At 45.1% G+C, this 26,473-nt stretch overlaps 3 protein-coding genes across 5 annotated transcripts; 1 reads left to right on the forward strand and 2 right to left on the reverse strand.

Moving 5' to 3' along the window:
- The first annotated feature begins 13,308 nt into the window (after positions 1–13,308).
- ccdc97 (coiled-coil domain containing 97) lies at positions 13,309–16,078 on the forward strand. Its single transcript, XM_052049266.1, has 6 exons — positions 13,309–13,671; positions 14,224–14,397; positions 14,669–14,828; positions 14,954–15,042; positions 15,254–15,690; positions 15,864–16,078. The coding sequence occupies exons 1-5, from the start codon at positions 13,519–13,521 to the stop codon at positions 15,482–15,484; spliced, it is 807 nt and encodes a 268-aa protein (XP_051905226.1). The 5' UTR covers positions 13,309–13,518; the 3' UTR covers positions 15,485–15,690; positions 15,864–16,078.
- Positions 16,079–16,372: 294 nt separating this feature from the next.
- LOC127589914 (uncharacterized) lies at positions 16,373–19,432 on the reverse strand. 2 transcript variants are annotated; one of them, XM_052049251.1, is made up of 3 exons: positions 18,776–19,432; positions 17,586–17,788; positions 16,373–17,354 (listed from the first exon to the last, which is right to left on the reverse strand). In XM_052049251.1, exons 1-3 carry the CDS (start codon positions 19,008–19,010, stop codon positions 16,536–16,538), a joined length of 1,257 nt encoding a protein of 418 aa, XP_051905211.1. In that variant the 5' UTR covers positions 19,011–19,432; the 3' UTR covers positions 16,373–16,535. The 2 variants fall into 2 exon arrangements, with proteins under 2 accessions (XP_051905211.1, XP_051905210.1); XM_052049250.1 differs by having other exon boundaries at positions 17,586–17,863; positions 18,776–19,430.
- Positions 19,433–19,474: 42 nt separating this feature from the next.
- LOC127589911 (extracellular serine/threonine protein kinase FAM20C-like) lies at positions 19,475–25,646 on the reverse strand. Of its 2 annotated transcripts, XM_052049246.1 has the most exons (11): positions 25,430–25,646; positions 24,207–24,671; positions 23,436–23,614; positions 22,200–22,278; positions 22,031–22,123; positions 21,414–21,529; positions 21,138–21,318; positions 20,727–20,836; positions 20,484–20,565; positions 19,971–20,030; positions 19,475–19,750 (listed from the first exon to the last, which is right to left on the reverse strand). In XM_052049246.1, the coding sequence occupies exons 2-11, from the start codon at positions 24,668–24,670 to the stop codon at positions 19,495–19,497; spliced, it is 1,620 nt and encodes a 539-aa protein (XP_051905206.1). In that variant the 5' UTR covers position 24,671; positions 25,430–25,646; the 3' UTR covers positions 19,475–19,494. The 2 variants fall into 2 exon arrangements, with proteins under 2 accessions (XP_051905206.1, XP_051905205.1); XM_052049245.1 differs by lacking the exon at positions 25,430–25,646 and having other exon boundaries at positions 24,207–24,911.
- Between the last annotated feature and the right edge of the window lie 827 nt (positions 25,647–26,473).

The following is a 26,473-nucleotide window of genomic DNA, read 5'->3' on the forward strand; positions in this document are numbered from 1 at the left end:
CATATAACAAAGAATGCTGGGAACACGCCCTTTGAGAACCAATTAAGGCCATTTAGCCACCTATTTTTGTCCCGGATCTTTCTGTAAGACTCAGTGAATCGTAATTAACTCATTCACTCCCAAAGACGTATTTAAACGTCTTTTCAGACTTGATCCAGAATTGGCTGGTACTGAATGAAGTTAAACATTTACAATCACTCATCAGCTCCAAACGTGACCTTCGTTAACCTCGGTGATTTGCATCGGTTTGATCAAAACATAATATGAATGACTGAATTCATTTTGGGCTGTCTTGTGACTACTCTTAGTTTGGTTGTTTGTTTTTCACATTACATTACCACTCAAGTGATAAACCATGTAGGCCGCAACCAGTATTTTCTTTTTAAGCCACAAAGTTACAACAAAAAAAAAAGTATTGTAATGTCAATATATTCTTGTTAAAGTCGTATTTGTGTTCACAAATTAGATTGGGCAATATGTCTCCATATTGCTGGATGAATGCAAATGATTCCGTAATCGGCTCGCATCTTAACAAGTCGAACGAGTCATGCTTCCCATTAGACGTCAAGAGAGGATAATCCTGCAGCTTCTCGTTGGGCGCTCTGTGTCATTATTAGCTGCCTGGCTCTGTTTCATCCTTACGCAGTATCAGCCCCGCACCTCCCCTCCCTCGCTAAGCCTTTATGGTGCGTGTGCGAGTGCGTGTGTGTGTGTGTGTGTGTGACAGCAGGCACGACCACGGTAACTCAATCAGCCGGTTCGAGATGGCTTCTGCCCTCACTTGAGCCAAGGAAAACACGCCGAGCGCAGAGTGATGCCGGCAGAGCAGATAGATAAGAAGGTCATCTAAAGGTGAAGGGGGGGGGGGGGGAACCAAGGCGCTTTGAGTGAAATAGTAGAACAAAGCAAGTGATGGAAGAGTCGAGACAAATGAGGGGGTATTTCGCACACTCGGAGACTGAAATGCGGAGAGAAGAAAATTGAGAAAATGAACCGTGTCGGCGCGGCGACGCTCCCCCAACTCGCTCTGGGTGTCTCTTGCTCTCCTTCCGCTCAACTTTTTTGACACAAAGCCGATTTGTGAAATCCTGTAGAAAGCAAAGGCAAGCACGGCCAGCTCACACACATGTGCAATGTGGCCTGTCATACTTCAGGGGGGAGGGGGGGGGGGGGGGTTGGGTTGGGTTATCATTTGCTTGAGATGATCAGCCCGTTCGCTTGCTCGTGACGAGGCACCGTTTGGCTTTCAATGGATTAGCCTAGTTTCCGCCTGATATTTTTTTATCAGCCAAGTTCCGAAACTGGCGGGTGAGTCATGATTCGCCGGTGACGTCACGTTGCATTTCACAGCGCGTCTCCCCCCTACAGCTATTTATCCACTTCTATATTTATCAACATCTTGCTCTTTGAGAAACACGTTTGAACTGGGGCAGGAGATTACCTGCTTGCCGAACAGAATCTGTTGATCCTGGAGGGGTCCGAGACCACAATAAAGCCTCTTGATTTTTTTTTTTTTTTTCTTCGGGTGTAAATATGGATCATGCACTTGCAAGCAAGCTCGTTTTTTTTTTTTTCTTCTTCTTCTTTAGTGATACGATCGCATTCAAGTCAGCCCTTCCTCTTACTTGGCCCGTGAAATCTTTGAACTCACTTTTGGAGGTCAATAGTTCATAAAGTCCTTGAGTTAGTCACCATATTTGTGCAAGTACGAATTCGCGGGCAAGGTCAGGGGCTCCCGCATTGCATGCTTATGTCACTCATGCGTTCATAAACGGCTGCATCAACAATTAACGAGTGAGCTGTGGACGCTGGAACGCATCTGTTTTAATACTGCGCTGAAATGATACATGGGGCCCCCTCGTGCCAGCGGCGCTGATGAAAGTTCAGTGAGAGCGCTACGATTCGACTTCCAGCCGAACAAATTCGTTTAGGCCTTAAAGGACCATTCGCCCCGAATACTCTGAAAGATAAAACCTGGGTGGCGGCCAATTGCGTGCATTAAGAGCTTTACTGGCACCGCAAGTGATTTTTGTGTTTCCTCTAAAATCTCCGCCGTTGACAACAAGCTGCGGTACTTTTCTCTCCTTCCCTGCCGCCGCTCCAAACTTGACAAGAAGAGGCTTTTTCAAAGGGCTGCAGGCCAAATAAAAGGCCAAAATTCTTGGAAGTATTACGAGCTTCATTTTCGCACGGTAACTCACCGCCTGAAGTCTGCCATTTGCACAATTGACTGTAAATGAAGGAGCTTTAACCCTTTCAACCTCGGGCTGAACACGCTGAAGACTGTAGAGATGATCGTGGACTTCAGGAAACATTCTTCTCCTCAGTTGCCCCTCACACTATCCAACTGCCCTGTGTCAACCGTCGAGACCTTCAAGTTCCTGGGAATCACAGTCTCCCAGGACATGAAGTGGGAAGCCAACACCATCTCCATCCTGAAAAGGGCCCGGCAGCGGATGTACTTCCTGAGGTTGCTGAGGAAGCATGTCCTGCCACAGGAGGTGCTACGACAGTTCTACACGGCAGTCATCGAATCAATCCTGTGTTCTTCCATCACGGTTTGGTTTGGGGCCGCCACAAAAAAGGACAAAATCCGACTTCAACGGACAGTTAGGACGGCGGAAAAAATCGTTGGCACTGCCCTACCCACTCTTGAGGACTTGCTCACTGCAAGAATCAAGACAAGGGCACGGAAAATGCTCCTGGATCCCCCGCACCCTGCCCACCACCTTTTTCAGCCACTCCCCTCAGGCAGACGCTACAGATCCATGCGCACCAAATCCAGTAGACACTTAAACAGCTTCTTCCCTCTAGCCATTAACTCCTTAAACAGTCACTGACATAGTCACTCTTCTTGCACCACAAAATGTTACTACACATCTACTGGTTACTCTAAAATGGTTCATTTAAGGTTCAATGATTTTGTTGTTTACGATGATACTAGTGCAGCGTGTTATACTGGAGACAAAATCCTTGTGTGTTCTACATACTTGGCCAATAAAGATGATTCTGATTCTGATTCATGCCCCCCCCCTGTAACCCGATAACACGATAAACTGTCCACTGTCGTCAGCGCCGCCCCTCAACGGGTTCATACTGTTCATGCGGTTTGACGATTTTTATTGCTGCGTATCTCAGGCACTGTATTAAATGCTACTCCTGGAACACTTTTGAAATGACTCGAATGACCTTTTACAGTGACTGAGTCGCATGGATCATGTTCCTCTCGGCGGGTTTTACATCACCGCCAAAGGTTTATCTCGGAGCTAATCAATACGGTCTGACTTCTATGAGCTTTGCGGATTGCATTAGCATCATATTAGAGTCGTGGAGAAGTGTAGCGCTGTCTTTTAATGCCATCGGCACTCGACTAACCGCTGTTATTGAGGATAATGGGATGGATATGGCGCAGGAGAGCAAATGAGGCGGGTACAGCAAAGCAGAAACGGTCAACCTGTTGGGGAAACACGGGATCCAATCCAAGTTAATGTATGAGATGACACCGCTGGAATGTTCCCATCCATTGCCAGTCCCGGCGACCAGTCTGGGGTGTACCACTCCTCTCCCAAATTCACCCCTGATCCGAATAATGTACATGCCCTAAAGAAATATAGTATATTGTCCATTCAAAAAAAATTGTACAGTGATATATAAATAACAATTCTTTTTTTTTTTTTTTAAATCATGTTTGTTTCAGTGTTGCGGCGAATCTCATTTATCCTGACATGACACCTGCTGATAGTTTTCGATCAGCGCTCCGCCAAAGTTATTGTGAAATTAATGGCTTGACGTCTTTCCAAAAGTGTGTTGTGAAACTATATAACAAACTCCTCTCCGAAGCATCCCCCTTAAAATGTCTTAATGGAGAGTGGGGCGAAAAAAAAATAAAAATGTGTGAATGAAACTGAGTTGACAGCGGTGGATTCATGGCCTCATGTGGAAAAAGCCCGAAAACCACATCAAGTACTGTCGCTGTTTAGATCGCGGACATGTGCGTCAATAAGTCGACTAAATTGCTTGTGTAATGAGGCAGGAAGTGTTGTAATGAATGTTAATAGGAATGAATGATTTTGCTTGACTTGTTTGGAAGAAAAAAAAAATGCCGAGCATGCTCATTTCATTTGCGGGTTCGCATGAGTTCCTTTCAGACTGATCGGTCACACGCGTATGCAAAAACGGGCAACGTGGGCGAAGGCTGATTTAAATAAACACCGGCGCCATTTACATGACAGTGGCCAAAGTTCAAATGCGGTGCCGTTCTGGTGTATTTTAGATCGTGGCGTGAACGGAAAGCACATTATGATTTGCATTGAAATTCTTGAGTCATTCCTCCAGAGATCTTTTCTATAAACCCCCCAATGCTGTTCATTTCACACATCGTATGCTCGGGGCATTTTGGAACCCGCCCCAAGAATATCCTTCTAAAAATTGATGATTAGACATATGAGAAAAGGGAAAATTGTCATTTCAAAGCGCAGATCTCGCCTATCTTTCCAGGCATGACCTCTTCACCTCTCTATGGCTTGTGGCAGTTAACCTGTTTTCTGACGATGAGTTGCGATTGGTTGTGACCTGAACCCTGAACAATTGTGATGTCATTTTCAGTCGACAGCAAGTTGCAAAATGGCCGCCCCCTGAGATGGAGAAAAATGGGTGGATTTTACTGCGTAACCTCATGGTGATCGAGTGGTTAGCACGTTGACCTCACAGTGCAGAGGTCACGGGTTCGATCCCAGCTCCGGCCTTCCTGTGTGGAGTTTGCATGTTCTCCCCGGGCCTGCGTGGGTTTTCTCCGGGTACTCTGGTTTCCTCCCACGTTCCAAAAACATGTATGACAGGCTGATTGAACACTCTAAATTGTCCTCTATGCGTGAGTGTGCGTGCTAACGGTCGTTCGTCTCTGTCTGCCCTGCGATTGGCTGGCACGCAGTTCGATAAAAACTTCTCCCAATGAGCACCTTGCACGCTTGTCCCGATTCTCCCAATCCAAGCAGACGATTGGCCGTTGCACTCGTGCATTTGGCGACGGAGAGCGATCAGGTTGAAATGTTTGAGCCGTGCAAGCTTCATGGCTGCGATTGTACGTGACTTCATGTTAACAACCCTCCATTTAAAAGGTACAAACGGCAAGATGCTCGTCATCTAGCTGGGGGGGGGGCGTATCAACACGACGCAATAATAGCATCAGCGGTGAGCCGTGAAGCCACCGTTGGGGATGCAAATGTTGTTCTGTTGAGCCAAGGATAAACCCAAAGATGGCAAACCAGGGGCTGAGGGAGAAAGGTGCATTTCAGTTTAATTAGCGAAAGCCAAATAATTAGCGGCAGGATGTGGAATTAATTAACGCACTAAGGGCACTGCCGCAAGGTCCCGTAAGGCTTTACGCTTGTTGGCAGCCCACACGTTAAAGCCTATTAATTGGCAATCAAATGCTTCTCGAATCTCAGCAATTTTGTCTTAATATATTTCATCGAATTGCTTGCCCATTGGTGATCACTAAAAGGTCACGGGATAAAATTGTAGCAGCATTTCATTTTTTTTTCTCTCTCTTCTGCATTAGTACTCATGTGATAGAACTGCTCCCCCGCCGCGTTGTTTTGTCTCCAGGTGTGGTTTGGCAACGGGCTGGAACACAGGTGTCAAATTCATGGCCCGAGGGCCAGATTCAGTCTGCCACATCATTTAATGTGGCCTACTAAAATCAAATCATACGTGTCTACTTCATGTTCCTTGGCTAAAACCCGGACCAGTATACAGTATGGCTCTTATTTGTTTCTGTTCATATTTCAGCACGTTTCGCTTAGACAGGCGAAAACTTGCAAATGCAACTCGACTGTGGAAAAGGCGATGCTTTCCGTTTTGCTTTGCTGACAGATCCATTTGATTCATCGGGCTTGATTTCTTCGCTAGTAGGCACAAACCTCCCCAACTAATTTAGAACATGACAGCAGCAGTTTTCCGGGCGCTTTCTGCGATATTCTGACGCTGGGGTGGGAATCAAGATAACAAGCAGAGAGTGTGTTTGCGCGGAGAGAGGGGGGGGGGGGGGGAGGGGGAAAAATAATTTAAGGCCAAACAAAGCCTTGGTTACTTAACACTGCAGTTTGCCCCAAAGCGGAGCGTGACATCTGCGATGATGAAGTTATTAATTTTGTTTATGTACAAATTCATATTCCAGCGCTCATCTTTGGAAGCGATATAATTTCCGAAACCCCCGGCATATTACGCCCTCATTTTGTGTCTTATTGACTCGCTAGCACTTTAGATGTTGAGCCAAAATCATTTCACATCAGAAATGATCAAGTACGCATATCATCCTTCTCGACGTTGCGATGTAAACTGCGGCAACATTTTAGGTGACCTTCATCCTAAATGGTAAATTACACTTTGGCGTATGTGGAGGATCGATTGCAAGAAATCAAGATTCGCATCCACGCTTTCACCGCTTGCCTTGAAATTTGCTTGACAGACCATCTCGTTGCAATACAGAAAGGAAAAGACAGCACTTGCGTGGCACTTGATGTTCCTGGCCTTTGGCTCATAACTTCTTATCCGGGACGGAACAAATATCTTCTCCCGCATTTCGGCAAACTAGAAGTTCAATTCCGATCTGAGAAATGAGGCAAAACTGTCAGTGAAAATGTCACACTGAGGGAACTCGGCATGGACCGCATCATCGTTTCTTAATTGGCCTCAACCAGAGTTATTGAAAGCAAGCGCACGTTGTGCCGAATAATCACTTCATGAATGAGATTAAAAATAAGGTGCGGGTGAAATCGATTCATATCTTTAGCTTCTCAAAAACAATCGCAAAGACGATGATGTTCAATGGCGGAGGAAGTTCATGCATTCTCTCAAGCAAGCTATTTTTGGTACAGTTTATTTACTTTTTTTGTCAAGCCCTTCGCTCATGAGGTGAAAAACGTGCCTGTGTGGGTTTTCTCCGGGTTCTCTGGTTTCCTCCCACATTCCAAAAACATACAACATTCTAAATTGTTGATAGGTGTGATTGTAAATGCGGAGTATGATATTTATGATTTGAATTTTATAAGCGGCCCGGTAATCCAGTGGTGAGCACGTGGGCTTCACAGTGCAGAGGTACCGGGTTCGATTCCAGCTCCGGCCTCCCTGTGTGGAGTTTGCATGTTCTCCCCGGGCCTGCGTGGGTTTTCTCCGGGTGCTCCGGTTTCCTCCCACATTCCAAAAATATGCATGGCAGGCTGATTGAACACTCTAAATTGTCCCTAGGTGTGAGTGTGAGCGTGGATGGTTGTTCGTCTCTGTGTGCCCTGCGATTGGCTGGCAACCGATTCAGGGTGTCCCCCGCCTACTGCCCGGAGACAGCTGGGATAGGCTCCAGCACCCCCCGCGACCCTAGTGAGGATCAAGCGGTTAGGAAGATGAATGAATGAATGAATGAATGAAATTTTATACTTTACTTGACATTTGTATGTTACAAAATCAGGAAAAAACAATAATTTTGTCCTGTACTGGATACTTTAAGGCCACGGGGAGAAAAAAAAAGTCCTTTAATTTAATGGACAATTGGCTCTATAATGGACAACATCTTCCACTAATTAATCCGTTCAATCGAGTTTTCACTGTATGGGAAACACTTGTCAGGGCCTCGTGGGATTCAGTGTGGTCATCTATCACTTGGCATCATTAGTTTCTAGTCGTCCTCTTGAATTCTGGTAGGCTCATTTGCACTGTGACAGATGTGGAGCGTAATGCGGGCTAACAAGAGCGAACGCATCTCGCAGTGTGAAAATGTAACGGTTTGTAACGGATTATTTATTTTGCCAAGCCAGCGAATTGTTTCGTTGTCTTACAAAAAAAATTTTCCTCCTGTTTAGATCACTTTTCCCCTTTTCATGATCATCCGTAGATTCAAATTTCCTTGTTTTCCTGCCGCCGACATCCCATCAGTAATGAGCACGCAGTCTTCATGCGCTGACTTGAAATTGACGTTGTCGTTCAGGAAGGTGGAGAAAAAAAAAAACAATCTGGTGAGAGTTGAGACGAAGCATTTGCCTCGCGCACCGCGTCTCATCTTAGCAGCATCTGTGGGAACGCTGTGAAAACGGGTTTAAAAATGGCACGCGCGGGAGTGGAAAGGAAAGTAAGTCAACTAATGAGAGACAATGGCAGCAGGATGCAGAGTGAACATTTGGCAAGCAAGTGAAAAACAAAACTCCTTTGCCCTGAAGCGGATTATCGGATAAGGCATACCTGGAAGTTGTCCTTGAGCAGACTCCCACACTTCAACATTTCACACAGATTGCAGTTGAGTGAAATAATCTGATTTCGAACAATCATCATGAATATATCATGAGACTGGAGCCATCATGGGAAAGACGCAACTCGAACGAGTTGGAGCCGCTTCAGCTGACTGGACTTGATCTGCAGACCTTTTGAGATTCTCACAATTGTCTGCTCTGATGCCTGATGGAAATAAAGTGCATATTGATGACGGCGGGAATGGGTTTTGCGGACAATGTGCGCACGCTGAGGCTTAATCCGAAACAATTATCGCACTTGAGATTAGCGGTTGTGTTCATTTGCTGTGCGGCAACAACTGAGTGAGTTTGCAACACGGGTGTATTCACGCTTGGAAGATGAAATGGGAACGTTAATTGACCAACAGTTTTCTTGATTCGGACTTCTGACAAAAACATGAAAAGTATTGCCCTGGAATCGCCTCATTCAACTGTTATTGACTGCCAAAAATGTCAATGCATCATTTTGCAGTCTGCGCTGTGTTTACATTTTTTTTTAAATATTTTTGTTTCTCATTCTTCATCACTGCAATTTTCATCATAGGTACACAGCAAGCGGGACAGACAGATTGTTAAAAAAAAACAAAAAAAACGGCCAAAGGAGGGCACTCTCACGCCTTGACGTCTCACAACATATTTCCTTTGTGCGAGTTAATGAGGACGTGAGGGATTAATTGACGGACATAAAAACAGGCAGATGGGCAGACAGGCGTGCGAGATCAAACTTATAAAGGTGACGGATATCCTGACAAGAAGGACTGCGCGTCGTGATGAACAGATGGGAACCTGGCAGAGCACAGACACTGCGTGTGTGTGTGTACGTGTGTGTGTGTGTGCATGTGTGGAGCCTCTCACACATGCAGGAGTTTAGCACTTTAGCTGAGCATAGGGAGGATGTGTGTCGACTGTCAAACAGCATATGATGCTGCCTCTGCAATTTAAAGACCGACATGGAGAGAAAGGACGCACACGCACACACACACACACGCACACACATTCGGTAAGTGCAAATATGTAGCATAAGCCATGCAGAAATCCCTCCCTCGATAGCCTTATCAAATGTCATTATTCTTAATATAATGTTGTTTTTTTTTAAACATAAGTACACAATCGTACACGATCATATTTCAGTTCATAAATCTCACATTATGCCTGCATCCGTATTACTAGTCGGGCACTGCGCATGAAACGTCTTTGCTGACAACGCTACTTTGACAACCTGAGAGTCCAACATCCCGTGGTTTGATTCCGCATGTTGCGACGCACACAATCATGTCGGCCGGCGGTGGTTGGCCTGCTGATGTTGAGGTATAATCCCCCGGTAGCCTTCGGTTTCAGCATAAATCTAATAACTGTCAGGGATTTCGTTTGCAGTCTACGCCTGACCTACATCAGCTTCTCGCATTATGTTGAGTCACACTTGGCGAAAAAAATATATATATACTGTATGTGTGTGTGTACACACACACACACATACACATCTTCATCGTGTGCTATTTGTAGCAACATGACGGTAGCAATTAGAGATGAGACATCCAGACTGTGGGCCGTGATAATGGCCCACCTCTCTTTTGGTTCTGCAGCTCTTTGGATCAAAACTTCTCCGACCTGTCAGCACATATTTTGGTGCAGTCAAATATTCCAATCTGGTCCTCCTTGAATTGCCTGATTGCCTCTCTGACTACGTCTCAGGGGCATTGAAGTCCAATTGGACCGATGTGCCATGTAATCAGAATGAGTTCGGTCTTATGCAACAGGTGGAGGCCTAATCTAATTTGCATTTCTCAATTTGTCACTGGGGTCATTCTTTATTGGTGTGACAGTCTTTTTTCTTTTTTCATTTAGCATACATGGAATTTATATTTATTGCCCCCCCTCCTCGAAGCTGAATTCTCCATCTAAGGCTGGCCTGATGTTCTAGTTGACTAGCTTCTATGGTGGCTGTCAAACACAGCGCAACTCTCCTGCTGAAATTGATCCAAAGATACCCGAACTCCCCCATTGTGTGCCTTCAATTCATTCGACAAAGTGTGGAAAGCAGGTCTTGAATAATAAAATAGCCCGGATCATGACACCTAAGAGGAATTGTATTGCATCGACAATGACAAAGAGCCCCCACCCCATTCACTTTTTCCACCAGTGGATTTCGTATGAGGGCGGATTTCCATTACATGCTGCCATGCACGTACCAACAAATTTTGACTCCTTACAAGCGGACTTGCGATTCTGATTCTGTAAACATTTAATTTAAGAAGCAATCAAGTTGAGTTTGGTTTTAAACCCAAGAGTAGCTGAGGTAGCAGCTTGCAGGTGGCACAAATGGCTTACGTCGTTGGCTGGCATGAGTTTCACGTGCAGCTGCTCTACCTTCAGCATCAGCTCTCGGGGATTAAGAGGGATAATTGGGCCGCAGGTTCATACGTTATCTGTATTGTTGTTGTTGTGTAACTTTTCCTTGAGGCTATTCAATCAAGGTATAGTGGAAATGGCACTTAAACTGTAGTTGGGGTGATAATGTAGTGTTTCACCTTGCTGTTCTCTAATAGGAAGGTGGGAGGGGGGACTCAATTGTTCTTTGATCCGTGGATGGGTCAACGTATTTCTTGTCTTAATTCACATCCTTGATATGCTCACTGATCTTAAAGTCTACGGTCGCTCACGTTTCTCGATGAAGGTTTGTTTGACATTTAAAGCGTAGCACAATTAAGGTTCAACTCTACTTTGGGGTCCATGATCAATCAGTCATGGAAAGCGTGACTATCGCTGCATTGAGTGTAACCGCAGCTCCGGCTAATGTATAAAGTTTCCGTTAATTTGCCCGTGAGGGTATCTCACCGCCATGTCATTATCGCGCATGGATCATCTGCGCAGGGATTTTGAGACCGAATGTATCTGCCGGACTGAGGATGGCATTTGCTGCTCATTTCATTACACAATCCAGATGGACTGACGTCCATACTGCTGGGCAATAAGGGGGCCATGATGAAAAGATGACAAGGGACTGATTTGGTACTGCGTGATTCAATCATGCGACGGACGTTCCTCCTACTTGCGTGTGTGTCTGTGTTTCATCCTGTGTATCTCTTCCCGGTAACTTTGTTCTCCAGCGGCAGTAATGCAATACAGTCTTTTATTATGTCCTGATGACAGAGATGGATAATTCTCTCATATCATAGCTTATTGACTCTCACAATTTTCCCATCAACGCATCAATCAAGGAAGTGGTCCGGTGTTGTCTGGCCTAAGCTCATAATATTAGACCGCAGCACCGTGAACGGGGAGTGTAAAGATCACCGTTGTCCCATTTATTATCCCTTCACAAAGATGATACAGTGTGTGTGTGTGTATGTGATTTTCACAAATTCATTGGCTGTTTCATTGTTCATTGTCAATTTAGACACAAATAATCAATAATATTGCTCCTTGCCTATCAAGGGCTTGTCCGAATATGACGTGTCCTGGAATCACAAACGTGCCAGTGTCCAAATAGAACGTGACTGCATAGTAGACATCCACGTCACTTGGGTGAGTGGATGAACAGCCCCGGAGCAAGACTGACGGTACCTGCTCAAGCCTCAGTTCACGTCACTGAGCACTGTCAAGACCGTTGGTACACTCGCACCTCCACCCCCCTAGGGGATGTCAACCCTCTCAGACCAGCTACCCACCCACCGGGGGGCTGAGGGTCATGTGGGCCCTTTGGCATTTTTGTACCTCAACGTACTTTTGAAGGGGATGGATGGATGAAGACGGACGTATGAATGGATGAGTGACGGTGGCGAGAGACAGAGAGTGATAGGGATGGAAATCAAAAAGTAAGATGATGAAAAATCGGAAAAGTGAAAGGGAGGTTATGGAAGGGGTAGATGAATCGGGAGTTGTTATTGTCCTCTCTAAGTTTGTGATGAAGGCAAGCCGTTTACCCGCAATGCCAAAAAGTTGAAATCCCCTTAAATTGTCCATGCCAGGAATGCAGCAAGTGCACAGTTGCGTCTCTTTTGCCTCCATCATCAACTCTTCCTGAACCCTGCGTCTACATCTTCTGTCCTTTGATGTATTTCAACTCATTCACACTGTCCCAAAAGTGTGACTTCTTTTCTCGCATTCTTTCTAAGCTTGAACTGTTATTTGTAGCCCCTAATCATTCTCAGGAGAACGGGGGTGTTAATCACCTGTGTATTTAGTTTCCCTGTAAATTTTCGCCATGAGATGTTTCTTGCTGTTTCTAAAAATGCTTTCTTTCCTTCCAAGTGAGTACTGTACTTGCCTGTATGCCCCACAGATGATGATATCTCCGTTGCCCTCATTGACAGTTCCGTTCATCTCAATTACTGGGCTCCATCCGTTGTGACACTAGATAATATGATGTGAGATGGAAAGGGGAGAGAGGGCTGAAAAAAACAAGATCTTTTTTTTCAAACCTGTCAGTGTGCATTAAAACCAACTTATGGTGCTTGCTCAGAGCACAACTGGCCTATTTATGAGTGTTTGTATGCAAGAAGATGGTGATGGTATCCCCAGGTGAAAACTTGAAACTCTAACAAGAGAAGGGGGAACGAATCAGGACGTTAATACACAATTAGCCGCGATAAGGCCACAACCGTAGAGCTGGCTGGCACAGATTATCTCACTTGTCTGCCGTCTACTTGTGTGTGTTTGGGGGTGCAGATATGTCGTTGGATGTGTGAACATAGTTTCAGGTCTGTGCATACTGATGTGTAAGATAAAAAAAGCTGTGGGGGGGGGGGGGTCTGGGGGGTCACTGTTAAAATAAATTTATTGAACATATGATAACCATTGTCATCTTAAAATCATAATCGTACCGACCGTCACTATATTCGGTGGGGGAGGTGGGCGTGCCCCAATTGTTGTATAATTCAATAAATATTCGATTAATGGAGGATTTCAGGGTTGATTTTCAAAATAGGGCTTCTAGTAATCGTTAGATTTCAAAGTAGGGTTTTGAAATAGTGTTTCGCATTTAAACAAACAAACAAAAAAACAGTAGCAGGCGTATTTATGCTTGTCAGTGACTTCCGGGGAACAAAAATAGTGACGGACCAATATGGCGGCGCCCCTTAACAGCACTTCGTGTACAGTCTTCGATGAAACGACTTTCGTGTGATAATGTTTCATGTGGAGGGTCACCACAATTTCCCGTGTCAGTGATTGTACATCAGTACATCAACAAGCAACCGGCTTACATTAATTTTGGGCCGCTGCAACGTACGCTTGAGCAATGTGGGGTGAAATTACCGAACCTCGGGTCAAAATACAACCCACGCCGTCCGATAAATGTGTAAAGGAGGACCAATGCACAGTACCGCAGGACCTCGTGATACTGCCCCGTGTTCCCCATATAGATTATCCAGAACCACCGCAAGATTCCCAGGTGAGCCAAATGCATTAGCTTTGTACAGAGATGGCAAACGTATTCACGCTCGGTACTTTTAGTAGGAGTACAGGCAGGTCAAATAATTGAAATACTAATTGTATTTTTTTAGTACATTAAACAAAAATATGGATAGACTAAAATGTACTGAAGTACAAGAACTCAGTTATATACAAAACCCATTTTGGTCATTTGGTACAGTGAAAATAGAATTCCACTCAAAATTGTGGAATTGTGGTTTATTTCTGAGAACTACATATAAAACTGTTGAAAGCCTACATAGGCTAGAGTAGTATATTAATCGACAAATAATGGATTAGCTAAGTAGTTATTTTTGAGAATCAATTAATTATTGGATACCTTATTTTAATTTTTAATTGTCTAAATGTGCCAAATTACAAATTACGGATTTTGTTGCCGCTCTATACTCAAGGAAATTATCTGAAAAATCCGCTATAGTATAGTTAAAAGAAATGGTACTTTGACTTCCACTACTACCTTTGTAAAATGCGCACTCGACCGCATTCAATTGACTTTAAATGTGACCCCAAGGTGTTCCAAGATGTCCCCGCTGAAGTCAACGCCTTGTTGGAGGCTGTAGTTGCAAGTGGAAGCCAAGTGAAGAGTCAGCAGATAGGAGATGCTGAGCTGACAACCGAGGAACGTACAAAGGAGCTACTGCAACAGTACAGGAGCAAACCACTGGTCTTCTTGGAGCGCTACCACGTATGTGCGCCATTCTCCATCTGTCCTTCTGTCGACATAATCCATATCAGCGGAGGTGGCAAAAGTGCTCACGTCCTGTACTTATGTTGAAGTTGGCTACAGACGCCTGTAAAAGACGCTGGTAAAAGTAGAAGTACTGTTTCAACTCTTACGCCTGACAGGAAAAAGAAATGCAAAACATTTAAACTTTTTTTTTTTGGAACTCTCGTGTTCACTTGTTATTTGCAACGCTTTGTTTAAACCTCACTTCGTTCATTGCCCACGTTTCCAGAAATGCTTGAAGCCCGAGCATCTGTCAGCTTTTTCCCATGTCAGCGCTGACCCACGAGCCTGGCACTACAGCGAAGTGATCCAGAGGCAAGCAGCAGGAAGCGCCCACAAGACGAGAGTTCGAAACCAGCGCTACGCTGCACTCAGGGCCCTGCAGAAAGGTAGCGGCTTTTTTTTTTCTTTTCTAAAACTGGATAAAAAGTCCTTGCACCCTTTTTGTGAGATTGTTTTGCTGTTCACCCAGTTAACCAGATGATGTTGATTTCCTTTTTCACGCTTTCCTCAGAGGGCCTCTATTTCAGTGAAGGACAAATGCGAACGAGGGAGCCACTGCTGTATGAACAATATATAGGACAGTACCTAACTGATGATGAGGTAACAACATATTTGATTTAATCATTATTTATTTTCATTGTTTTGATATCTTCTGTTCTAGCTTAACCCACCCCCCAGGAATAAAATCAAACTGTACACTCTTACCGACATTGTTGTTGACATTATGGTCTAATGACATTTTTCCTGTTAGATAATTGAAAATGGCAATAATTTCCTGACAATACGAATGAAATTGTAACAAACAATTTAGGTGATAGAGCGCTCCCAAGAGGCCATGCTGGGTGATGCACAGCAAGGAGGGGCGGTACCAGAGGGAGCCGCGGGAGGGCTGTCGCACCTCCTCCTCAACTCCTACCAGGAGCGGCTTATCCAGTGTCGTCTGCAGGAGGAACAGGATAGAGAGGAGGGTACACGGGAGGAGGAGGACGAGGAGGAGGAGGAAGAAGATGAAGGCAAGAGACGCTTGTTGAGCTTTTGTTAGAAGACGAGAAACGCATAGTGGGGACAACGCTTACAGTTTGATATTACTGAGGTGATTTTTTTTTCTCTCATTCCCAACGAAGAAGACGCAGTCCAGGAGAATACTTGGGAGCCAACCTCTGAGGAGAAAGCGCTTCTTCGGGAGGAGTTCATCAGTCAGATGCACCAACGCTTCCTCGATGGCAAAGACACGGACTTCAACTACAGGTCCGTGCGCATGTTATTTTCAAGCAGCAGACATCAAGCATTTTTTTAAATGCGTCTTTGGATTTTCTTTGAGTAGAATTATTTCTCAGTTGAGAATACGCTTAGAATATTGCAAATTCTCCCTTTTCGCTTAAAAAATGTATCAATGATGTGCTTTTGTGTCCCGGTTCTAGTGAGGTGGACGAGAACCCAGACTATGACAACCTTGACATCGTCAACAGAGATGCAGAGGAAAAGTACTTTGATGAAGACGATGAGGAAGAAGATGACGAAATTATGACAGAATAGACACCACAGGGGACAATCAATCTTTAAAGTGACGTGGTGTAATTGTGATCTGTGGCGCACGACGCTGATACTTTGTAATAAATACCGTGTCTGGAATATATCGATTATTGTGCTGGCATGGGAAACATAAACCCTTTTTGACACTTGATTCGGTACATATCAACAATCTGAGCTTCAATCCAAGATCCTTTCGCCCCTTTTTTAAATGCCAGGTTTTTGTGACACTATTTAAAAAAAAAAAAGACAAAAATAATTTTGAAAGGGGAAGTAAAAAAAAAATTAAAAATGTGTTTGCACAAGTGTACACACCCCTCTTGTAACTGCAACATAAGATGTATTCACAAACAGTGGGGAGTCAACACACGCATCCCAGCATTTAAAGTAGTGAATTCAATTTCAGTTCTTCCTGACTTTTATTTTGGCCTTCTAGCAGAAGCCTGAAGGTTTTGTGCACACTGTTCAGCAACAGGCCCGAAGCAGAACGCTGCCGCCACCATGTTTCATTGGAAGATGACAAAATCCTACCACATCCGTTAACATGAGCTCTTTTTTTTCCTTCACTTTCTATCAGCCAGCCTCTGTAGCAGGGCAATGACAGTGTCTTGTTTGGAGGAGAGCAGCTCCAGGGCCGTAGCAATCCTGCACAGGGACCTCCCCATTCGCATCTCCCTCCTCTCGCGCCGCCTTTCTCTGGCTTCCATCCGCACGCGAGCCACGCCATCCAGGTCAGTCTGCGCCTCCCTTTGCTTTAATATCTCCCGGTCGTAGAAGGGGCCGCTTTGCGCCTCGTTTCCCTTGTGGCCTTCAGGTCCTGAAACGGCCGAGGTGGAAACGGAGGCTGAAAGTGAGGAGTAGGCGGAAGAGAAATTGGAAGCGAAGTTGTGGTTGTTGCCACGATGGAAGCATGCGACGTCTGCCGGGAAGGGAGCCGCTTTACGGGATGCGTTTGGGTCTGTGTTGACGCTGGACATGAGAGAAGGGGAGGCGGCTTGTGTGAAACAAGGTGAGGAGATAAAAGTTTGGGTTGGATCAGTGGAGGCCAGATGAAGGTTGGCTGTGACAATATCACTGTTAAGGACGATCAGCGGTTTGAGGTCCGGACTTTCTGATTGGCAAAGAGCCGACTTTGATGCAATAGCAGCAGCGCTGCTACTGCAGGCATCGGCCGGACACTTGACCCCTGATTCCACTTGAACAGTTGTGGGGAAGTTCCCATTGGGGCGGACGATAGTGGTGGGCGGCGGGACGTGCGGTCGAGGTGCGACCTTGGCTGAGGCTTGTGTGACGATGGCTCCTCCTCCTCCTCCTCCTCCTTTGCCGCGTTTGTTGCTACTGATGTAAGAACCCACGGTGTCACAGAGCGTCGCGTCCATCAGCTGCAACACAGGCACAAGCATTGGATTGCTTATAACTTGCGTTTATTTATAAGATGCTCGAACTGCGTCAACATTCCCGGTTTCGAAAACCACTCATTCTCAGTTTTGATTAGACTTTTTTTTGTGGTGGGTGTGTGTACAAAAAAACGGATTAGTTTGGAATATGTTTCCTTAACATTTGCCAAAAAAATAAAAAATACATAAAATAGTTTTTATGACCACAATGCTCACGTCAAAGAACTCCCAGGATGTCTTAGCATGTCCCGTTTCTCGACTGCGATCTTTGACCCTTTTGTACGTGACGATCAGGTTGTTCCACTTGCGGCGGATCCTTTCAACAGGATGGAAGTGCCCCTTGGCAGCCAACTCCTCCTGGACGCTCTGGAAGAGCTGCGAGCGCTCCCGGGTCTCATACAGGCCCCAGCGGCGGCCGACTGCGTCAATCAGACACAAAACAGCCTTGGAGGAGAAATCGGAACTGGGGGGAGGAGCGGATGGCATGGCTGATGCTGGGGGGGAAAAAAATAGTAAGTAAACTTGCTAAGGATTTGAATTTCATACCAAAGACAAAGACTTAAGGTCGGGTTTGTTGTACGTAAGTTATAGCGCCCGAACAGAATTGCTCCAAGTACTAAAGTGCCAGACAACCTGTTTATAATCAGGCACACTTGGAGCCCATTGAGCTCCCTGGCCAGTGCTCGTTAATGCACATATTGATTAGCAATCAAATGGAAGCAACTCACTGCATTAAGCCCTGAACACACGCCTGGCAAGTTGATCTGCTGAAGTTTCAAGTGAGCAATCAGAATGGAGAAGAAATTGATTTCAGTGACTTTGAGGATGCCGTACCTGGACGAGTACTCCAGAAACTGCTCCTCGTCACGTAACCATTTCATTTTTTTTAACCAAATGTTTTCTCAACATACACTGAGCGATAGTGTTCACAAGAGGGTGTTGCAATTGGATGGCTTATTTCAAACGTAATTTGTTTTTAAAATAATAACAATGAAAGTCAGGGGTGAATGTGTGTATGTAATAATATTTTTCGGTTATTTAGTCAAATGATTTTCAGTCAGAACATCCCACGGAGGGAAATCATAATTCGCCACCCCTTCTTTTGCAAAGGCCAAATACGGGGCTGCTCTAAATGCAAAACAGGGGCGATGGAAATGACTGTAAAACAAACAGATCAGGGCATGGCAAGTCTAAGTATGTAGCTCAATAAAATATATTTTTCGAAAACGCTCACAACCAACTGACAGAACACGTGCTCTTCTTGGACGATATTATAAAGAGCAACAGCGCCATCTGGTGGCCCTCCTGTTTCCAATTCTCACTCGAATGCGTGATTTAAAAATACAGTAAAATCAATCAATCAACGAATAACACAATAAAACAAAAGAGCTTAGATGAGCACTCACACAGATGTAGATCCGAAGTAGTGGTGGCAGCTGCGCGGAGCGCCGACGGTGCCCTCAGCTCCTCTGCGGCGTCATCCAGCCCGCCTCTTCCTCCTCCGTATGCAGGATCGCTGCAAGGCGCAGGCGAGCCCTGGCTGCCCAAAACTAGGGCAGATTGCTTTTCATCTCCCTCCTCCCTTTTGACGTGCACCGTTGCTGCGTCGCAGCTGCTTCGTTGTGGACCGATGGGCTCCATTGCGGACAAAGAATCGCACTAACCTAGAGAGAGGGTAGTGGCTGCGCAGGCGTTCAATTCGGAGAAAGTTTAGAGGTAACGGATTTCAGACGAATCCGGATGCGTTGCAGCAGCGCTTGTTCCTCCACGTTGCGCGCGTGGGTGATGGACAGGTACACACACTACCTCGATGTGTATGTGTAAAAGAGAGAGCGCGAGCGAGAGAGACGCGCTGGGAGAAAGAGAGAGAATGTGTGTTAAGCAGGGCACAGAAATGGCTGCGCTCCGGCTGCCCGTAGCCTGACGAATGCGCAGAGCGGCTGCGCAGTCAGCCCGGCCGCGCTGCGAACTGTGACGTCACTAAAAGGCACTCCAGGGCTTTCAAGGCCTTCTCTGCTGGCCCAAACACCGTCAGCGGCACGTACCTACATTTACAGCTGAGATCAAATGAATTAGATTATAATAAATTAGAAATAAATAATACATTAGACCCGTTGTTTTTGCCTTATTTTATTTGTTGCTCATATATTTTGTACTGTCCTAAGTCATTGAAAATGACATCAGTGTGCTGCTCTTCACAGGTCTTCACCACATGCAGGACAGTTGCTAGTCGTCGGTCCAAAGCAGCAAGGTGTGCCTCGGACAGGAGTGGAGCAACAGCTCCAAGAGGATCCTGGGCCAACGACTGTCGCATGACATCACTCAGACGGAAGTCTGGATCGGACAAGAGACGCAACCGAAGGAGGGTGGAGCGCCGGATCCTGTACAGGTAGGAAGAAAGCAAATTGAAAATACTGTACAGTCAAAAGCCAGCATTTTGATAGCTCACATTGTCTTCACACTTTTTTTCCTCATTGTAAAAATATCATTAATAAAACAATAGATCAAATTAATTGATTTTTTTTTCAAACTTTGTGGTAAAATTGTATTTTCTGTTCCAACATGACTGTCACCAAGTGAACAAGGCAAACTCCACTTTACCTGCAGCACTGTTGTAAGGGAGCTAAAATTGATAGCTCATCTTGAGAGTGTCGTCCAAACCTGCAAAATATTAGCAAAAGTTAGGGCATGGATACTTAGTTTTTTGCCAAGGATTGTTCAACCTTACTGTTTTTGATGCAGGGACGTCTTTGTAAGATTCACTGACCGACCAATAATTCATGAAGCATTATTTGGATTGTCTTAGTTATGTGGTTAAATGTATCTCAAAGCAATGAGAGCAACTGTGGGTTCATTTCTTGCATGCTTAATTCGGTCAAATTAACAACAATGTAACATTAGCTCTGAAATTTGAGCGACTGGCGTGCCCTTGGGGAATGCTTCGTCGGGTAGCATATTTTTGCACAATACAAGACTGAAAGAATTTAGACCATTTTCAGAAAATGACGATCTTCAACTAAATGGTGGGATCTGATTTTAAAAGTGGCGATTTTTGATCAGTGCCTATTGACTTTCGTCATTGTTGGCTGTTGGATATGATGGGACTGTACTCACGCTCGTCCATTATCCAGATGTAGCAGGAAAGTTTCATTGCCAAATTTCTCAAATGTCTCATAGTGATGTCTATCCATGTTGCCTGGGGGAAAAAGCAATGCCCCCTTTGACTTTGGAAGGTTTCATTCAATCCAATCCAATTTTCAATTACACATTTTAAAAATATTAGAGATGGCAAAATGCCGTAATGTTTATAATGGGATTTAAAAGTGATGTCACTGAATTTGGAACGTCGAGACTGACTCATGAGGAAGTCCAAAATAGCCATGTCGATCACATCCACCAGTCTGGTGCCGTGGTTGTAGGGAGGCGTCTGTTTGACAGTGTCACAGTATGCAGGGTCTTTTTCCCATCTGGCACAACAGAATTTTCTATGAAATTGTTATAAATGCACCTGTGCTTACATTGTATCCTTGTCAACATGAAAGAAAAAAAACAACATAAAAAGAAAGATACATCTGCTGAATATCTGTCACAATGTTCATACTCTCTGTGCATGTGTTGCCACCTACTGTAGTGGATGTGCAATTGCACTTAATTGCACTTTAAAAAATGTTCCCTGTTGTCGCACACATGCTCACAGTTGAATGAGTCTAAACAACGCAAGCGCGGCGACTGACATTTCTACCCATTTAACACAGGCGGAGAACTCACTGGGCCCGTTTGGTGCGGCTGTAGGATCGTCTCCATGGTGACCTCCAAGACCTGCGAGGAGCAAGTCTGAGGTCGGGGAGCATGGCTGCCAAGGATACTTCCAGTGAGTGCGGTTGCCCACACAGCGGGTGCTCTGTCGAGCAGTAGTATTCACACTGACCATAGAAACACACATTCCCCGCTAGAGAGAGTCAGAGAGGCGCGTTTTACTCGTCGGACAAGTGGCTTTGTTGTTACAGAATAATCCCATAGGGTGGGGGGGGGGGGGGGGAATACCGGGGGAAGTGAAGAAGGTGCGAAACAGTTTGCGGTCGGTGGTAATCTCTCTGATCTCACTGGTGACGTTGATGAGACGACCGACCACTGGGGGGATTCTGTTGAAGCCCAGGAGCCTGAGACGCAGAGCAATGCAGAGATCAGAAAGACAAATCAGACCTCTTTGGAGGAAATACACTTCTGTCCTGCAGGTGGCAGTAATGTCTGCTGTTTTTTTGTTTCGCGTCAACATTTGTGCCCATGGTCAAGCCGAGGCCTCTACTCAATGTTGAGGGGGGGACTGGGGGATTCTTATGTGTGCAACAAAAAGCGTCTTGAATCGCAAACTCCCATTTTCATTTCGAAGATGCGAATGCATCGTGACATCAACTAATGAATCAGACTCAATATAGCTTGAACCGGCCCCCCCCCCCAAAAAAAATCATACTTCTGTTAATCCGTTTGATGATGCTGATGAATAGTTTGGAGAGCTTGGACAGGTTCCTGTCTGTTCATTAACACGGCAAAAAGCTAAATGACTCGAAGGAAATAGTGTTCCCACGAGGTAATTCCCTTGAGATTTTCTTTTCGCTTCACTCTAGAGATGAATCTACACAGAGAAATTCTTTCTTGGTTACCTGTCAAGGTGAAAAGCTGAGATCTCCGCATTGTGTCTTTCAAAGTCAGAGAAGTAAAAGAGGTTCACGTCTGTCTCTGCGTCTCTGGATTGTCTAAATGAGAAAAAAAAACGCTCATGCTGAGTTGAAATTAGGGGATGAAATGAACATGGTGACACCGTGGTCTTACTTTTTCGGTTTGAGCAGAGCTTGTCCGTAGTTTGGGAAAGACATCAGCAGTTTGAGTTGAGTACCTCCTGACTTTTGAACTGAAAGATGAAGAAAAATCAAGGTTGCTTTGGAAAATCTTTTGTACCTTTTTTCTTAGCTGATACCTTTTGCACCGCCGCACCCACAGTTTAAATGGGGTGTGCATACATATCTGACCACAAACCACTTTATCAGAGTCGCTCATTTATTTTACTGCCATTCATTGCAACCGTATTTGTGCAAGCTAAAATAAAGAGATATTTAGCATGATTCTCTCTAGGTGTATCTCTTTGTGGCTTTTGCATAAAAAACAGAAAGGTACTGCGAAAATTCAGCCCGTATCTTCAATCTTCACTGCATAATGCACGTCCCAAATGTATAATTCAATGTACTCGGCACTGCGCTGAGATTGCGAGCGGGGTGTGTCTGATATCAACACAAAACAAACGTGGTTATGTATGAGTTCATGCAGAATGTACCGAGTCACGGATATGTGCCTGAGACCCGTCGTCTCTTTTTGCACATAGAGTAATGAAATTCATAACGTTTTTTTTTTTTTCTCCTCTGAATGGATTTGTGTCACGGACAAACGCCTCCACCTTATTCATGTCAATAATTCAACAGCATAAAGGGAGACATATTGTGCTTAGTGACATTGAACAAAGTGAATGTATTTTCAACTCGTATGCGTTTGTCAAAAGGGTCAGCCTTGATTGTGCAACCGTGTGGGCGTGCGCGCGCGCGCATGTGTGCGTATGTGTCTTTTTTTCGAAAAATCTCCAATGGGTTCCCTGCTCTGAATATAAACTTTGGCACAGTTTACTGTCTCCAATAAGTTGGATGAGAGAAAAAAAAAAACGGAGTTGCCCGTCTTGCCTCGGGTTCTCTCGCAGCCTCCGCTCTTTTCTATCAAGGCGTATGAATGAGTAAAAATGAAACAAGAAGCATGCCGGGGACTTAGTTTTTCTGTTTAACTAAGGAGAAACCTGAATTATCATAATTAGATGAGAGCTAAGCCCTACTGGGACCATCGTGGTTAACAGCTAGGTCAGCTTCTAAATTTATTCTTGCTTTGTTGAGCAATGCAGCTTTCTCGAGTCAAGTGGCGATTCTGAATTTCAACACAATTTAGGGAATGACATCGCCGCCCTTTCACCGTGCCGCTTATTCTCGTTCTCTCCTCTCGCCGATTGTCGCCGACCGTTTCGTTCCTCACCTGCTCCGAGGATACGTTGCGTTGCCAAGTAATGAGTTAAATTTGACACCGTGACATCCTTTCTGTTGTACAGCGCCCACCGAGTGATGCCCAAGTGGAATCGCAACCAGGGTGGGTGCGACTCGGCGTCGTTGGTCCATGAGACTTTGTCGTAGCCATTCTCGTGACTTTCACTCTCCCTTTAAGGGAAACACTTTATATGAACATAAGTGATGAAAACATGCGATTTAGAACAATGTCTTACTGATATGGGGGGTATGTTAGTGTTTGATGTTCATCTTCCTAACCACTTGATCCTCACTAGGGTCGCGGGGGGTGCTGGAGCCTCTCCCAGCTGTCTCCGGGCAGTAGGCGGGGGACACCCTGAATCGGTTGCCAGCCAATCGCAGGGCACACAGAGACGAACAACCATTCGCACTCACACTCACACCTAGGGACAATTTAGAGTGTTTAATCAGCCTGCCATGCATATTTTTGGAATGTGGGAGGAAACCGGAGCACCCGGAGAAAACCCACGCAGGCCCGGGGAGAACATGCAAACTCCACACAGGGAGGCCGGAGCTGGAATCGAACTCGGTACCTCTGCACTGTGAAGCCCACGTGCTAACCACTGGACTACCGGGCCGCCATGATGTAAAAAAACAAAAAAAAAAACATAGCGGCCATCAAATCCTCAGTCTGGTTACATAACAGCAAAGCTATCGTACTCTGTTTTACCCCCCGCCGATTTCTCATCCGATATGAGGCGGACATTTTCAAGATAGCACTCACCACTGGCTGTCACTATTGATGTCTTCCTCATCACCCACGTCCTCGTTTTTCTTCACCCTCAGCAGCCAATCATCCTCAAGCAGCCCCGCTTCTGGCAGGTTGTACAGCGGGTGCTCGAAAAGCGCCCGCAGCTTCGAGGCCTCTTCGGTGACTCGATTTACTTTTCCGGCGCCAATCGTTTTCTTCTCTGGGTCAATGGCAGCAGGCATTCCGGTCGCATTTGATTTGTAAGGCTTGTCATTCTGGGAACTGATTGATAGTTTATGTGTAGGGGAAGAGAGCCGGTGATGCCTCTCGGTTTCTGTTCTTGGATTTAAGGAGGAGGAAGAGGGGTTGGGAAGGATGCAGGCTGTTTGGAGGACAGCGAGACAAAAGAATGCTAGAATGACGTGCAGAGCGACGGACAGACAGGCCAGGCAGAGATAAACGGAACGGGTGGATGGACCGAGGTTCCGTCTCACCATGCTGGAAAAGAGAGAAGGAGGGACACTTAAAAACCAAATGGCCTGTTGAGTTGTGCCGAATTCAAGCCCATTCACCATGAAAGACTTTCTTTTTTTTTTTTTTCCTCCAACTTTGTGTCCGATTGAACCGTTTTCTCTCGACGACTTTTTCCATCTCTAAATTGGAAGCTCTGCGCAGAATTGATCTCTTCCGCAACCGCCGATTTCATTTCCACCCACAGGTCTTAAAGAAACATCACGCAATAGTCTGACCTTAAACGGCTTCTACTTTTGAGAATGGTGTCTCTGTTGTTGCCATGGCAACTCACATCATGTATTTGGTGGTCGGGAGACTAATAATAGTGGACCAGCCCCAGAAACCTACAATGTTGCTCAGACTTGTATGGGAAGATCTTATGTATAAATATGGAACGAAAGGAGCAAAAAGCTTCCAAACTTAAATATAATAATCACGTATGGCCATGTAAAATGCCTTTGTTTGTACTTCTGTCAATAGATTAAGATCACATACTGTCAATCAATACATAGTCAGAAGAATACGAATCACTTTACATCCAGGTATCAATTTTCATTTGCTACTTTGGACTGACGCGATTAGAGTTGACGAGCAACTCAGGCATTAATTTAAAAAAAAAAAAAAAAAAAAAAGCTAATCATTGACATCACATACAAAAAAGCTCACTGAGGAAAAATCAATAAATTATCGAACTTGCTGCTCCCAAATTCCCCAGGGTGCAGCAGGCAGTAGGAATTACTTACATCCCGTTTCCTTCAAGAGCTTGATTTCTTCCCCCGCTTTGCGTTCCCCTACTTCCTTGGCTAATGAGACAGATATCTAATATTCCTGATCGGTCTACCAAAGAGCGCAGCCGTGTTTGTTTATTATGGCACACGAGTTCAAACAGAAGAGAGAGGCATGTTGCGGTGACCCATGTCACTGTGACCTGTACACAAATGACCTTTCAGCTTGTCCATTAATGAGCGGGGGGGGGGGGGGGGTGATCGCTGAAAATGTAGCAGACTCCCAACATCTGCAAGAAGTTCAGCGCCGTGGCAGGTTGATATCGAGAAAGCGGTCCAATTATAACTTGATATGCAACAGGTTGCCGCTTGTCTTTTCACTCTGATTTCCTATACAAAGTGCAAGAAAAAAAAACAACCAATCAGAGACGGAATAGATCATTTGCCGTGTTCTCGTGGGCACACTCATTGCAGGCACACCCGATGTAATGTAGAAAAAAAAATGGCTTCTGATCCATTTTGTGACTTTCAGCACTTCCGGCTCCTACGGACTCAAATGGGGTCAGTGTATTTAATGCCGCAGCCGAACTACCTACGATGTGTTTCCGTTAATTAGCAAAGCGCTTTGGGTCTGAATGTATAATGAGTCTTGTCGCAGGTCCCAGATGAATAGGCCGGCGCTCAAATCTGCAGCGAATTATCTGGTATTATACAGTTAATGTGTGCAGACGTATGAATAAGTTATTTTTGTCAATATGTGCTGTGCAATGAGTGCACCGATTCAGTCATTTATTTGTCACATTTGAGTGTTTACCTCTTTAAAATGATCAACTAACAACCGTCAGTAGCGGAAACCCAATATGTTTTTTTTTTTTCCATGAGGTGATGATATTAAACTATATTTCGTTAAGTCCTGTAGCTTTCATCAGCGCTGTACTATTAATAAACTCAACATCATTTTGAATTAGAGATATTAATTTCCATCTCGAACCTTCCATTTGAAACGGTGGCCTCGACAGAAAAGAGTCAACGGTCCCGGTGGCTTCCCCCCTTCCACAGCTG

This window comes from Hippocampus zosterae, chromosome 17 (genome assembly GCF_025434085.1).
Source record: "Hippocampus zosterae strain Florida chromosome 17, ASM2543408v3, whole genome shotgun sequence".
Taxonomy (NCBI): domain Eukaryota; kingdom Metazoa; phylum Chordata; class Actinopteri; order Syngnathiformes; family Syngnathidae; genus Hippocampus; species Hippocampus zosterae.